General features: G+C 38.5%; 2 protein-coding genes across 6 annotated transcripts in view; one reads left to right on the top strand and one right to left on the bottom strand.

Moving 5' to 3' along the window:
* Positions 1 to 152: 152 nt before the first annotated feature.
* On the bottom strand, positions 153 to 2599 carry LOC139746116 (uncharacterized). The gene is made up of 3 exons (XM_071656970.1): positions 2195 to 2599; positions 1203 to 1346; positions 153 to 1012 (listed from the first exon to the last, which is right to left on the bottom strand). The coding sequence occupies exons 1-3, from the start codon at positions 2249 to 2251 to the stop codon at positions 845 to 847; spliced, it is 369 nt and encodes a 122-aa protein (XP_071513071.1). The 5' UTR covers positions 2252 to 2599; the 3' UTR covers positions 153 to 844.
* Positions 2600 to 2939: 340 nt separating this feature from the next.
* The window catches only part of Nrx-IV (neurexin-4), an 80012-nt gene continuing 68351 nt past the window's right edge, over positions 2940 to 14600 (top strand). For 2 of the 5 annotated variants that reach the window (XM_071656953.1, XM_071656952.1), the window contains exons 1-2: positions 7876 to 7987; positions 9098 to 9187. In XM_071656953.1, coding sequence (XP_071513054.1) covers positions 7927 to 7987; positions 9098 to 9187 — 151 coding nt within the window. In that variant the 5' untranslated portion in view covers positions 7876 to 7926. Of the gene's footprint in view, positions 3380 to 4013; positions 4285 to 7875; positions 7988 to 9097; positions 9188 to 14600 lie in introns of those variants that run through there. The other 3 variants (XM_071656956.1, XM_071656954.1, XM_071656957.1) reach the window with 3 other exon arrangements.

Genomic DNA, 14600 nt, shown 5'->3' with positions numbered 1-14600 from the left:
GACTTACCCTAGCTGCGGTACATGTATCATATATATATATATATATATATATATATATATATATATATATATATATATATATATATATATATAATGAAAATGTAGTTTGTGTGAATGTGTTATATATAAGTTGGTAAAAGAAAACAATGAGGCTAAATTGAATGTGGATTTACATTTGATACACGATTTATGTACATACATTAGTCACTGATAACATGTATAAGCTGACCCATTGGAATATATGAACCTACTAGGATGTGCCTAGGGCAGCTTTTTAACAATACAGGTGCAATACCCTAAACAGGCCTCCCCTTCCCCTTCTATAACTCGAGAACAAAACGTCATTTTTGTTTCAGAAACTAAGCCTTTTGAGGCCCGTTGAAAAAAAAATAAAAGTGAATAGCAGTATTCCCTGTAAGTTTCCTATCATCATGATAGGAATTAATGAACCCAAGGCCTGTGAAAATCTGACCCAGTACTGAAAATTCCTTATGAGAAACCCAGTCGATGGGTGTATCAAAATCATTAACCTAGCTCGCTACTATAACCTAACTCGTTAATCTTAGCCTAGCTCGCCAGCCATAAGAGGGACTTACAACCCTGAGCTGTTCATGAAATTTTTTTCGTTGAGTTCTTCGGCAAGAGTTACCATGAGGCAGATCTTGCATAGTAAAGTTAACGTTAATCGCTACAACTCGCATTCGACTTCCACACACTGATTTATTTGAAGAATTTCCACTTTACTGTTATGCACAAACCTTCACTAGTATCCCTGTCATGTCTTGTTTTTATTTCGTAGCCTTTATCAAGGGGCACAAACTTCGTAGGATTGCCGGCTTGTCCCTCACTCTGTTTCAATCTGGAAGGCGAAGTAGACGTCCACGCCGTAGGCTATGCAGGTAAAGAAGCAGAAGGAGCCGCATGCGGCGCTCACAGGCGCGTTGTACATCACCAAGACCAAGATGCCGGACACGAAGAAAAAGAAGGCCTGCACGCCACTCATCAACACCTCCTGAGGGGGGAGCATTCGAATTATTTTCACAATATACCGCGGCGACCCCAGTAATTCAATGGTTTTCCTTGGGTATTACGCGCTAGGGAGATCGTGTCAGTCACAAGGAAGACTAAGTAGGGCAGATATGACGATAATTTACGGTTGAATTACATTGCTTTTTGAGTTAAAAATCACTGGTTTTACGTACGGTGACCCGGCTAGGCCCCAGGAGTAGGTTTTGAGCCATGAGCGTCAGGCTGCTGAAGAGGGCCATGATGACGGTGCCGCTCACGAAGTCCTGCATCGCGTGGCTCAGGCTGAACCACATACCCAGGACGATCACCACGAACACCTGACGGAGGCAAATAGGAATTACAGGGTCAGCTACAGACACAACACAACCAAATATAAGGATGGAAAATATTAAGATGGTAAAGTAAAAAGTGTTGATACATTACTAGAATAACATGTTTAATTCTTTTTGTTTATCTGAATACTACTCGTCTCTCGCTGCAGTGGCTGAGATGACTACTCTCGAGTCTGTACTCGTCTCGTTACCTTCTGTAGTCCATCGGCAACTTCAGTTATTTTCCTGAATTTCATTATACAGGGAGCAAAGATAGTCCAGTTTTAGTTATGTGTGTCAACCATTCATGTATGCCTCAACTACACACCAGCCTTACGTATATGTATGCCTAACACAACCACATATGTATGACAACCACATAACAACCATTCATGTATGACAACCACACACTAATCATTCATGTATTATGTCAGCCACGCCCGTGGAACGTGAAAGACCACGTGCTTTCATAAAATGAACGTCGACAGTGAACACGTGATTAGCACGGTGCACTTGGAGATTAGGTGATCCACGAAGGACAAATTTTGTAGCTTGCCTCCTCCGGTGGCTGTCTCAGCCAGCGCCCAACAGACGCTTCACATCCCACAAATATTCCCTGAACTAGCAACTCGAAGGCTAGTCCAAGTTAACGTCTGCGTCTTTCCTTTCATGGCTAGATCGTGTCCAATCCTTCTCGTCTTTCCTCAAGGCCTACCACCATTCTGCTGCTCTAGTATTACTACAGGAACCAGTGACTATTTCCCACTTTATTCCTGACCTTAATGTGAGCACAAGTGAAAATGATCAGTGCCTTTGATAGATATAATAGTGATAATAAAGGATGAGATACTCACCAACTGTATGATTTTCAAGATTCCCCTAGGACTGACGATGTACTCCATCATGGTCATCTTGAGGCTGTGGGCAGAGAAGGGGGCCGGCTATTCAACTGTAGATATGAAAATTGGCTGTCTAATGTTCGGAATTGGTGCTTGAGCGTCGAAATTATGCTTGAGGACGTGGAATTGGTGCGTGATGATGGCGTGGATCTGGTAGCTATGGGCGCGAAACGTATGTTTAAGAAGTTGGGGCTTTTTTTTTTTTTTTTTACCTAGAGCCGACGCTTGTTAACGCAGAACTAATTGCCGACTGTAATGGTGTGAATGATGGTACAGAACAAGAAACTGGACGTAAGGCCTGAACAGAGTAGAAGCTCTTGGTACCACAGTCTGTGCCGGTGTTCACGAGAATATAGTCGCTTCAAATCTTATCTCTGCTGATAACGAACCCTATCGACCATCTTAGCTGTTTCCTCGCCTTAACTGTAACCTGTAAGCCATAGTTACATACTTTTACAGGAGTTATGTATCTTAATTAAAACGCAACGTTTACACCGAAAAAAAAGTGTATAAGATTTTTAAAGCCTATCCTGAATTTGTGTCATTTCATGTTATCACAGTCCTGAAGCTGCCTGGCGTACGATCAGTCGACAGCTTGAGAAATCATGTGAAGCCGCAGCCATGAGTGGGGGTGCAGGGGGTACATCGTTCCCGGGGTCGGGGGTCTGTAAAAGGGGACCCGGGAATTTCCTAGGATCTCAAAATGTTTGCATATATTAAAGACTAACTTTATATTTTGTGTGGACCTACATAGTAAAGCATATTCTTAAAGCACATGTGAAGTAGATACTACTGAACCGTATTGTATAAAAACTGTATGACTAATGGAGAAGGGAAGGGGACCCGAGAGAAACTTTGTACCCCTTGATAAAATTTCCTCCCAGAGGCCCTGCACAGTGAAGCCATCGATTGGACTATTGTCACTGTGTGCTACGTATTTCCCCATCCCTGACCTCCCATCAGGTCAGTGGTCATAAATCCAATATAAGTGTCGGTGACCAGCCCTTAAGCTTCGTACTAGAATATTTTTACCAAAAAACAACTACGCTCATCGACCCAAACTTGACGGCACTCCTGCGTCGCCTCCTTCAGCAGCTGCGCCATTAACTTCGGCTTCTCCCTCCAGCAGGACACTCCAAGGTACAGTATTATCACCTTGCAAAAGCTCCACGGGACCCCGATAATGTGTTACCCTCTAGCAACGCCTCCTCCCTTCTGTAGCAGCATCACGGGATCCTAACTATACCTTAACCTTACTAAAGCAGCAACAAAGGGCTTCTGCAAAAGCCTTCCTTTCAGCTGGTCTACGGGACGCACACGAAAAAAAAAAAAAAATCCAGATGCAGCGAGAGCGTGTTTGGTATTTGAATTATCTTGAGCATCTGAAGAACTTGAAGGTGTTTGAAGAATTTTAGCTTGGTTGGTGTTAACTTGACGTTGACGGCCTCAAGAAACAATACCTGTGGCAGGCGATAGTAATAAAGTCTCAAATAACCAACTACCCATTCCATCGGTACCTCAGTTGACAAGGATCAGCAGCGGCCAGTGATATAAACTAAACATAAAGGTATGATTTAATGCTGTGAAAGTTACAAACAATTGTTTTATGAGTTATTATTGATCAATCTCTCCAGTGTTTAACTGATCTGATAAAACGACTCAGATAAAGAGATTATTTTGTCAGGTATTTCGGGGTGAACTGTCGAGTTCATGATAACCCTAGGGTGGTGTATGGGGTCTGTATGTACCCGAGTCGAGGCGAAGGTAGATAATATTAGGTCTACTGTATTTTTCCGTAGTTTTATGTTACTTTTTCGCGTTTGTGGCGAGGTTACCGATATCTTGGCTCACTATGCTGAAATGGTGTAGTCAGCAGCGGCGTTAAGTTTGACAAGGAGTGTAGTAGACCTACATCTGTAACAAATTATGTGGAAAATTGCCCACCATAATCTACGGATGTGAGGCTTGAAGTTTTGAGGCTAACTGCTGGACGCCATTTGCAGTCAGGTATATACAACCAGTTCAAGAGACAACGTTTGTGTGAGGTAAGTAAATGTCGGAAATAATGGTATTCAGATTATGTGGAATGTCATGACACTTGTAATGCAGGCACCACACCACATTGTGGGTGGCGTCACTTGAGACTATGACTTTTGATATTGATATATCAAAACTGAAGATTAGGGAAGAGGATAGGTAAAGTTTCATGGTAGGAGATGATAAGACTAACTTGGTTTTCTAATTTTATGGATACAAGGAATTTGAACATCAATTTAGTTACGAGGTGTAAGGTGGTTCTTGGAGTAACTTCATCCCCCATAAATCAGGATGGTAGCACTTTCTGTAGCACTGATACCCCCAGTAATTCTCAGGCGACTATGCTTTACAGCCTACCGACACTGAAGGCTGTAACAAATGCGATAAGATTCGAGAATCACTTGGGCTATAATTATAGTACAACCCAATCGCTGTAGAAATCCTATTTCACATCCCTCCATACTTTTTTTTTCTGTCTAAACTTTTAGTGTGCAAAGGAACGGGGAGGTTGTATGGTCTTGAAGCTTATTGCTTGCCGGGGTCATAAAGTGTTTAGGATAATTTTAAGACCACATGCACACTCGCTATGTTTATGGTCCTTGAAGAATTTTATTTACTTTTCCTTTTTTGCCGAATTGTCACATCGGTTAGCATTTATAGTTTCACTGAATGCTAAGTATGGCCTAGGCTTATGGCAATTGCATTCACATTATTTCTTTTATGATTTTGTAGTGGTATATGTTGAGATACTTCATGTTGGCTTGACCTATTGGTTGGGCAAGATGCTGAATCAGGTGAAAATTTAACCAGCAAGTGCGTTAAAGGCATTATGGGTCTGGATTTCCCAGAATATCATTGTGGTGCAGTGTGACATGAGTGGGGGGGAATGTGGACGACGGAAGTCCGAATGCTGATAGTCGTACGTCTGGCAGGCATGCATCAAGGCCTTACCCCCTAACGGACATATTCTTCCAAGTTGTGAGTCCCATACAGTAAACTATTTTGCTTGATTTCCTCCAGATCACGACATCACGACCCTTAAGCATAGCTTTACGACCTTCCCGTGTGAAAGCGAGACCTTTGTCCTGCTTCATGGAATATGTATAATTAGCTCCCTTTCCATTATGGTCTTAGATACACTTATTTCGACGACATACCACTGATAATGACCAGCAGTAATCACATTATTCCCTCGCAAAGATTGCAGACAAACCTTTGAAGATCTCAGCTCCTAAATCTAAAGCTGGATAGACTAAAGCTTAACATTCGATAAATGTATAACTTATCGAACAGAAAGGAGAATGTAGATTACGAGTGGAGGGTAGGAATGACCCATAGTGAGATGACGTCCAAACCATCTGCTAATTAATGTATTATGCCGTAGTTCTCACTCCACTCTCTGATAACCAGTGGAAGAAATTGCAAGTTGCTAAACACTATGCCGTTTGTCACGTTCCCCTCCCCAGCTTAGGTAGACCTCATTTCCTCTGGCCTCAGCAGCGCGTGATTTCCTGGCATCCAGTCAACAAATTACACCTCTCTCAGACTTGACAACGTAGAGCTCTCACAACTTTTTAACTGTTTTCTTCTGAATCCCGCTCTGCTTATATTTTTTCCTCGGAATTACTGCCAAGATGTCCCTAAGTCATGCTCAAATTCGTAAAGGGAAAGTGCGCTGATCTATCGTCAGATATTTCTGGTTCTTAACCAAAAACGCATCTTCAATCATTTCTGTAGTTTGACCCTTCCTACTTCCAACTCTTTATAGCTGACTCTCCAAGTGATGAGGCCGATTTTTCTTTTGGTTGATATTACTTCTGTCCGTGCTTGCCTGCTTCGTCTCGTTTCAAAAACCCAGGCTTGTCCATCTTGGAAGCCTTACTCGGTGCAACTCATCCTTAAGACAGGAGACAGCTCTAACCCTTCCATTGCTGTCATGATACTTCAAAAAGCTTAACTTGTACATTCTCAAACAATCTCATTCCTTATTTTTTTTTTTTATTGTCAATACGGTCTTCGCAAGCGCGAAGTCAGTGGGTGAATTCAGATAAACCACTACCTTTTTTATTCTCTTATTCCTCATAGTTTCACCTGAGATGGCCTTGATTAGGGATGTTTTGCTATCTTATATATTTGAGCCCGATAACCTAGCTTGGATAAATTAGACTCTTGTTGAAATGGTGTAACAGCTCCGTAGAAAACTGATTGCCGCACCATCATGAATCAATATTGCCTGAGCCTGATTTTCTGGTAATCCAAGCAGTTAAACAGTACCCCACCCTGTTCTGTTTTCACTCATCATACGAATTATATTTACACACACACACACACACACACACATATATATATATATATATATATATATATATATATATATATATATATATCTATATGTATATATATATATATATATATATATATATTTATATATATATATATATATGTGTGTGTGTGTGTGTGTGTGTGTGGATGGGCCATTCTTCGTATGCTTCCTGGCGTTCCCTTGACGCGGGAAAGCGATTAAATGTAATAAAGATACAATATATATATATATATATATATATATATATATATATATATATATATATATATATATATGTATATATATTATGAAAACAAGCCTTTCGTAAGTGATGGCTTAAGGGCGAATGTTTTTTACTCTCGTCACAGCCGGAAACAGGAAATCAGTAATGTCTGCTGTGTCACTAAGCAAACCAAGAGGATCCTTAGCCTCAACTCTTGATTGCTTCATTAAATTGTTCGGATATTATGTTTTGAATAATGATCACAGTTTGTGATCTTTTCATCATGTCTGAGTGCCAATCATGAGGTAAAATAGAGTGAGACTTCAACACCGTGTGTGGCGAGGTCCTCAATGGTTACACATTGCTTATTTCAGAATTAATTATTTATTGACAGCAAGCTGATAAACACAACGATTTATTAACATTCAGTATAAAGTTCTTATGACTGAATATTGCTATAATGAAATATTGATAGATATTTGATTGCGTGGATCATCGTTTTGAAATAAAAAGCCTCTTTCGATATTGAATATGGATTGATAACTATTCCATCTACGGTCGTTAGGCGCTAATGTTACTCTCACCGTTGAGAGAGAGTGGTAATTTGATCCTCTGCAACAAAAGCTGGCCAGAATTCATCAATAATTTCTCGTTGCATTAAGCACTCTCATCTCCTCGCGGCCATGTCCTATCTGTCGATGATTTACATCCCTTATTCTTTAGTATTATCAAGATTTCGAAGTTTATTATGAAACATCTTTGTAAAAAGTTTTATCCAATTTAATTAGGATTGCCTATAATCATGGATGTCCTTTATGAAGCAAAATAATATGATTTTTTTTACTTTTATACATGACCCTAAGACTTCATAGAAAACGTACAGGATATCAATAAGAGAAAACTCAATAAATTTAAAAGAACCATATATTTCAAACCTGTCGCATTGATTAATCATCATAGATGTGATACTGCAGTACCTATATATTAAGAAAATTAAAGGCAAATTCGTTCAAGGAAGTTAATGAAGAGATATGAAGGGGAGTTAAAAGGAAGGTCCGTTGTGACGTCATTGTTTTGTTTGAGATGCAGTGACGGACGGATAGTGCAACACGTCCGACCAAAACCATGAATTACAACTATTTTAGGCTCCTTTTGCTCTCGTTCTTGCCGCTATGCGCCCTTTCAGGTGAGTAAGCAAATTGGTAGTTGACCTGTTGGTTTGTTTAGTGTGTTTTAAAGTTTTCCCGAAGGAAATGAATGTAGGACTGGCTGGTCAACAGGACCCACCCCACCCTGTTCTGTTGTCACTCATCATACGTATTATATTTATGTATTTTATTTTGTACTTAATATCACAGATTTCAACAATATTTTTTTTGTGTGTAATATGTTAGTTTTCCCTGGAACAAAAAACAACGTTGAAGGACAGGAAGCGTTCTGTTCCTATTTTAAAAACTTTTTTTTTTTTACATATACTTTTACAGATTTTATGCAACATTACATTAGTTAGGAATATGATGAAGAAGGTTGCACTTTACCGTGTTATTTAGTCAGGATGCACTGCCCATTGTGTGAAAGTCACTTCAGTCTTATGGTCACCTAATTACTGCAGCTTCATCACTTTCAGCAAATGCCAGTTGGCTTCTCGTTATGATCACATAAATGCTAATCTAGTCTTGTTCATTGACATTTGATCAGTTTTGGTAAAAGTATAGTTTAGGTCCGTCCCCAATCATCAGTGGATATTAAGTGTATAGTTTGTATTAAATCTTTTTGGATTGACTGGCTTTGTATTTCATCATATTTGCTTCTACCACTTTTTTTTTTTTTTTAGTCTAAACAGTGTGTTATGTTGCAACAGTCTTGAAAATAACTCATGCCTTTTAAAGTGAAAAAAAAAGGTTCGTAAGGTATGCTAAGAGAACAAGACACAAGATAGTACCCTATACTTTAGATTGTGTAAAGTAGTACCCCATTGTAATTTCGTATAATTGCTGTGGTTTGTTTCCTTCAGTACCAGCGATGTTTGGTTACTGATAAGTAAAATAGTAACGAACTCACAGACATTTATAATGGTAATCAGATATTCATATTTCAGTTTTGTAATTTGATGTACTGTGAGGAAGATAACTAAGCAGATGTTTATCAGGAAAGAAGAAAGTTGCATAGCTTTTTTGGGCTGCGTATTGATATTTCACGTATTTTTTCAATAGGTATCAGAACATTAAAGACTGAAGCTTTACTTTAACAGATTTGTAGATGTATTTGTTTTATCAAATAAACCCTCTGTTTACAGATTATTGTGAATATCCGCTTGTGGGGTCCTCCATGTTAACGGCTTCCTCTGAACTTGTCACAAGGGAAGCAAATAAGGCAAAATTATATGGTAAGTATTTTTAAGGAAGTTTGGCTTTCCTGCCAATGGAGTTTCTTAACTTTTGTAAATTAGTCATATTCTCCAGACTGACGCTGCACATTGGAGTTGGTGAAGTGATTGAGATTTGTGTGGAAATCCTGGAATTTGAGAGTTTGTAGTATACATTTTATGAAATGAACTAGTCTGTTAGACTGAGTATTGTTTTGAAATTGCAGAAGGTATATTGCTTGTACAGTGGCAGAGTTGTAGACACACAAAAAAAAAAGGCTGAGAAGAACCTGTTAATCAGACTATATGAATAGATCAGAAAATTTTGTGAAGCAATGGACTATTCAGGTTATGAGGTTAAATGATTGTAGAACTCCATCTGTATTTGTATAAACTGGTAATAACATACCTTTGCGAGGAAGGCAGTGTGTACTCACTGTCTGATGTCATGCATAGTTCTTTTGTTTTTGATATTTTTATGATTTAGTACATTCATATGTTGGATATAATATATGAGTAATAGATGAAAGAAAAGGCATATAAGTCCTCTCTTTGTCATTACCACATTAGTTGAGTTTGATACCTCTAACAAATCTAATTGCCTTTTTTGAACTTGGTCCCTTGTCTTGCTAATGATGTTAAAACAAGCTTGGAAAATTTTAGTAGATATGTATTTGGGAGTGGATCTGTCAGCGGATGGAACCATGGAAGCGGAAGTGGATCATAGGGTGGGGGAGGGGGCGAAAATTTTGGGAGCCTTGAAAAATGTGTGGAAGTCGAGAACATTATCTCGGAAAGCAAAAATGGGTATGTTTGAAGGAATAGTGGTTCCAACAATGTTGTATGGTTGCGAGGCGTGGGCTATGGATAGAGTTGTGCGCAGGAGGATGGATGTGCTGGAAATGAGATGTTTGAGGACAATGTGTGGTGTGAGGTGGTTTGATCGAGTAAGTAACGTAAGGGTAAGAGAGATGTGTGGAAATAAAAAGAGCGTGGTTGAGAGAGCAGAAGAGGGTGTTTTGAAATGGTTTGGGCACATGGAGAGAATGAGTGAGGAAAGATTGACCAAGAGGATATATGTGTCGGAGGTGGAGGGAACGAGGAGAAGAGGGAGACCAAATTGGAGGTGGAAAGATGGAGTGAAAAAGATTTTGTGTGATCGGGGCCTGAACATGCAGGAGGGTGAAAGGAGGGCAAGGAATAGAGTGAATTGGAGCGATGTGGTATACAGGGTTTGACGTGCTGTCAGTGGATTGAATCAAGGCATGTGAAGCGTCTGGGGTAAACCATGGAAAGCTGTGTAGGTATGTATATTTGCGTGTGTGGACGTGTGTATGTACATGTGTATGGGGGGGGGGTTGGGCCATTTCTTTCGTCTGTTTCCTTGCGCTACCTCGCAAACGCGGGAGACAGCGACAAAGTATAAAAAAAAAAAAAAAAAAACAAATGTATTTGAAAATATTTGGAGAAATATAGGAGTTCTGGAGGGAATTGGCATCAGAGTTTTAGATAGAGGGAGCTAAAGGCCCAGATGCATTGAGAACTTATGTTAAATGAAAGGGCAACAGTGGATCAATTTAGAAGTATACTCTTCCGGAGAATGATGATGTATGAATGTGAATCTTGGGCCCTGAATGCAAAAGAATGAAAGTAGACTTGAAAGAAGTTAAAAGCCTGAGGACAGTATGTGGTATGAGGCTGGTTGATTCTGTTAGGCATGATAGTGTTAAGAGAGAGGTTTGATTAGTAAGCATAGTATGATTGAGAGGGTTGGCCAAGATATGCTGAGATGTTTTGGTTATAGAGAGAGGATGAGCAAAAGAAAACTGAATAAGAGAGTGTGTGTGTCAGAAGAGGAGGGAACAAGGATGCCTATGAATACACATGATGAGATTTTGGTCAAGATGGCAGGGCTCACCACATGTCTTGTAGAATTATACTAGGATAGAACGAATTGAATCAGTGTGATGTATTAGGGGTGACATGCTGTTGCTGAGTTGAACCAGAACATATGAAGCATTAAGGGTGAGCTGTAGAATAGTCTCTAGGGCTTGGCTGTGGATTGTGTGGTTTGGTTTCAGTGCATTATAGATGACATGTAAGGAATGGGTGTGTGCGATTGAGTTCAGTCTTCACCTGTTCCTGATACTGCTTTACTAAGGTGTAAGAAACAGTTCTTTGAAGAGATTGAAAGAACCCTTACAAAACCTGTTGTGTTTATTTTAGATTTTAGTTGTAAGGATGTACAGATTAGAGGTAGGTAAAATTTGTTGAAATTTATGAAATTGGAAATATAAGTCCCATAGGATGTGGCTTGTACAGTCTGTTATTGATGAAGTGTACAGTCTTTAGTTGTCTTGAAATGATCTTGTCTACTTATAGTATAGGCTTAGTGCATTGCTTGAATTTTGCTTCTGTAGCTTTCAAATTGTCAAGGGGTGCATTGTCTTTTCTTTTTGATATTTTGTGTGTGTGTAGATAGATTTACATACACATGCATGCTTACACATATGGGTTTTGAGTGGTCATTGTCTTCTTGATGTGATTGAAACTGGTTTTTATATTGTTGATTGCTATTTTTAGCTGCACTTGGTTTATTAGAAATGGGGATTTGTGAGTTCGTTACAAAGGATGGATATGATCATTTGAAACTGGCTGTAATGCTTCAATATATAGAGATGTAGTTTGAAGATTTTTCACTCAAATGCTCACTTATCTGTTTTAGACACTGTGCACTGCCTTGCTTATGCGGGAAATGGCGAATATGTATGAAAAAAAAGTTTGAAGACAGGCTTATTATGTGTTATTTTCCTCACTCAGAATTCATGGAATTGCCTTTGCCTAAGTATAAATAGGATGCCACCAAAAGGAAAATTGAAAAGACTAAACTTCTTTGCTCATGAAAAGTAACACTGTGCCACAACATATGTGGTAACTATGTTCTTTTGCTTTTTAGGTATGTTGTGAGCAGGAAGAGTGGTGGCATCCTGTGTTGTGGCACCATAAGCAACGTTTTTGAGATAGTGGCAGACCAAAACCAAAACTTTGTGACATCTTAGATGATCAGTAATTTTGAGATTGAATTTCTAAAGAACAGTTAGTTTAATTGAGTATCCAGAATGGAAAGTATTCGCTGGGCATTCAGTACAAGACTTTGGACACCAAGTAAGGGTGACTGGATGACAGCACTGTCATATATACAGCCAGAGGAGAAGGAACGCATTGGAAAGTTTGTGTTTAAGAAAGATGCAAAGTCATCAATGGCTGGAAGACTTATGCTACGGAAACTAGCTTCAGAGATACTTGGTCTTTCTTGGTCAGGTACAACATTCGACAGAACTGATAAAGGTCGACCATATTTAGTTAATTCTTTACCAGAAAAACTGAAAAATGTGGATTTCAATGTGTCTCACCAGGGAGATTGGGTAGTATTAGCTGCAGATGCAGGAAGTAAGGTTGGTGTTGATGTTATGAAAATTGAGTACATTGGAGGCAGAAGTGTCCCAGATTTCTTTCATACTATGAGGAGACAGTTCACATCAGAAGAATGGCTGGAAATTTGCAGTTTTCCAGAAGAGAGAGATCAGTTGGCATCATTTTATCGTCACTGGTGTCTCAAAGAAGGGGTTTTGAAAGCCTTAGGAGTTGGCATTGGCTTTGAACTTCAAAGGGTATCATTTATTATGACAACTCCTGTTTTGAACATTAACAGTATTACCACAGACACAAAGGTAAAGATAGATGGTGAACTAGATGATTGGTATTTTGAAGAAACCATGCTTGATCCATCCCACTCTGTTGCTGTAGCTCTGAAGCATGAGGCATGTGTATCTCAGAAAAATGAAGTTCTACCTCATGCTCCAACTCCCTTTAAATGTTTGAGTTTTGATGACCTTATTTCTAGTGGTGAACCCTTAACAGCTTTAGATGAAATAACAGCTGAAGAATTTATGAATAAAGATCACTCTCCTTGGTGCTGAGGAAGTTGTTACATCACTGAAAAACGTTTGGAGTAGATTTATCACTTCACTGTCAGGCTTAACTCCATGAAATACAGAATAGCTAAAGAATTAGGTATTCAGCATTAGTCTTGAGTGTTTCTTTTCTAAAAGTGTGCAAATAAGATTTTTACTGTCTTACTTTACTTTTTGGCATGCCTGCACATGTGCAGGGCTCATACCTTTGCCAAGCCATGAAAAGAATCATGCTTAGATGTGGTTAGGGCAGCAGTTATGTACATTTACATCAAAGTATAAGGTTGATATGATACAGTGGCCATACAGTTACCACCATATCACATGGACTTCATAGGGAATTGCATGGAATAACCTTGTAAACAAATAGAATGAAAACTGATTCCTAATATACTGATTGCTTACATGTAGGCCCAGCACCATTGTTATCTTTTTTGTTGTTTTTATAAGAATTGATAATTTTAGATATTTAGGTTTTGAGCTTAGGTGTCGTCTGGTAGTGTTCATTCTTTATGGTTGATATGGATTTCAGTAGATTACTTTCCTGTCAAAACTAGGTCTCTTTTATGTTTCAAATTATCTGGTCTTAAAGTTCTGAAATAAAGATTATGTTATATACATAATTACTTGTTTTAGATGCGTAGTTCTTTATTTGTTAATGGGAAATATGTCAACTTTGTTCCTTGTAGACTGATATGGCTTATATATATGTCAAAGACCCAGAGTTTTTTGTGCATCTTCAGTTTTCATCTGACTGTTTGGGTTAAAGACCAGTTCTTGATATAATGAATGGCTCTTTTTACTTATATCAATTTTTTCTCTTGAAAGGTAATCCCAACTCATTTCTGTCAATATGTATCTCAAATTTGCAGCATTTATTCTATTGTATTCTCTGGCATCCATTTGTCTGAAGAACTGAAAATGAGTTTAGATAGTAATACTTTAATTAGACTGCGATTTGAAAATGAGTTTGAGTAGTAATACTTTAATTAGATTGTGATTTGGAAATAAGTTTAAATAGTGATACCTTAATTAGACTGCAGTATCAAACAGTTGTATGATTACATAGGTACTATTGTCTCTGTAAGCTATTTTCCAATAATTTAAGTCTTATTTACTCAGTTTTTTTACTATTTCCTCATACTTCATACTGTGTAAAATTTATTAAGCATCATCAACACTTTCTCATTTAACTTGCTAGGAAATTTTTACATAGGTTTGGTAAAGATGCACCTGGCTGATGCATGGTATTTTCAGAATAACAATAATTCTTTAAATATACTGAAGATGACATGTGCCCAAGAGATCAGTTGACTGTGGTTGGTTAATAGAGTGTGTGCTGCAGTGAAGATTGTTGAAAAAGAAGTTCTTTAAATGGATATAACATCATTGGTATTGTTTTGTAAAGATTGATAATACTGCAGAATTTATTCGTTTTACATATAAAGGGAGACTTTGTT

The sequence above is a fragment of the Panulirus ornatus genome, chromosome 64 (genome assembly GCF_036320965.1).
Source record: "Panulirus ornatus isolate Po-2019 chromosome 64, ASM3632096v1, whole genome shotgun sequence".
Classification (NCBI taxonomy): domain Eukaryota; kingdom Metazoa; phylum Arthropoda; class Malacostraca; order Decapoda; family Palinuridae; genus Panulirus; species Panulirus ornatus.
This window is presented reverse-complemented; position numbering and strand designations above follow the sequence as displayed.

Bases quoted from the DNA above. Each gene is read 5' to 3' on its own strand.
- LOC139746116 (XM_071656970.1), bottom strand. From the start codon at position 2,251: ATGACCATGATGGAGTACATCGTCAGTCCTAGGGGAATCTTGAAAATC. The intron at 1,347-2,194 runs GTGAGTATCTCA...TGCCTCCGTCAG, and splicing joins TCTTGAAAATCATACAGTTG to GTGTTCGTGGTGATCGTCCT. The intron at 1,013-1,202 runs GTACGTAAAACC...CTCCCCCCTCAG, and splicing joins TGGGGCCTAGCCGGGTCACC to GAGGTGTTGATGAGTGGCGT.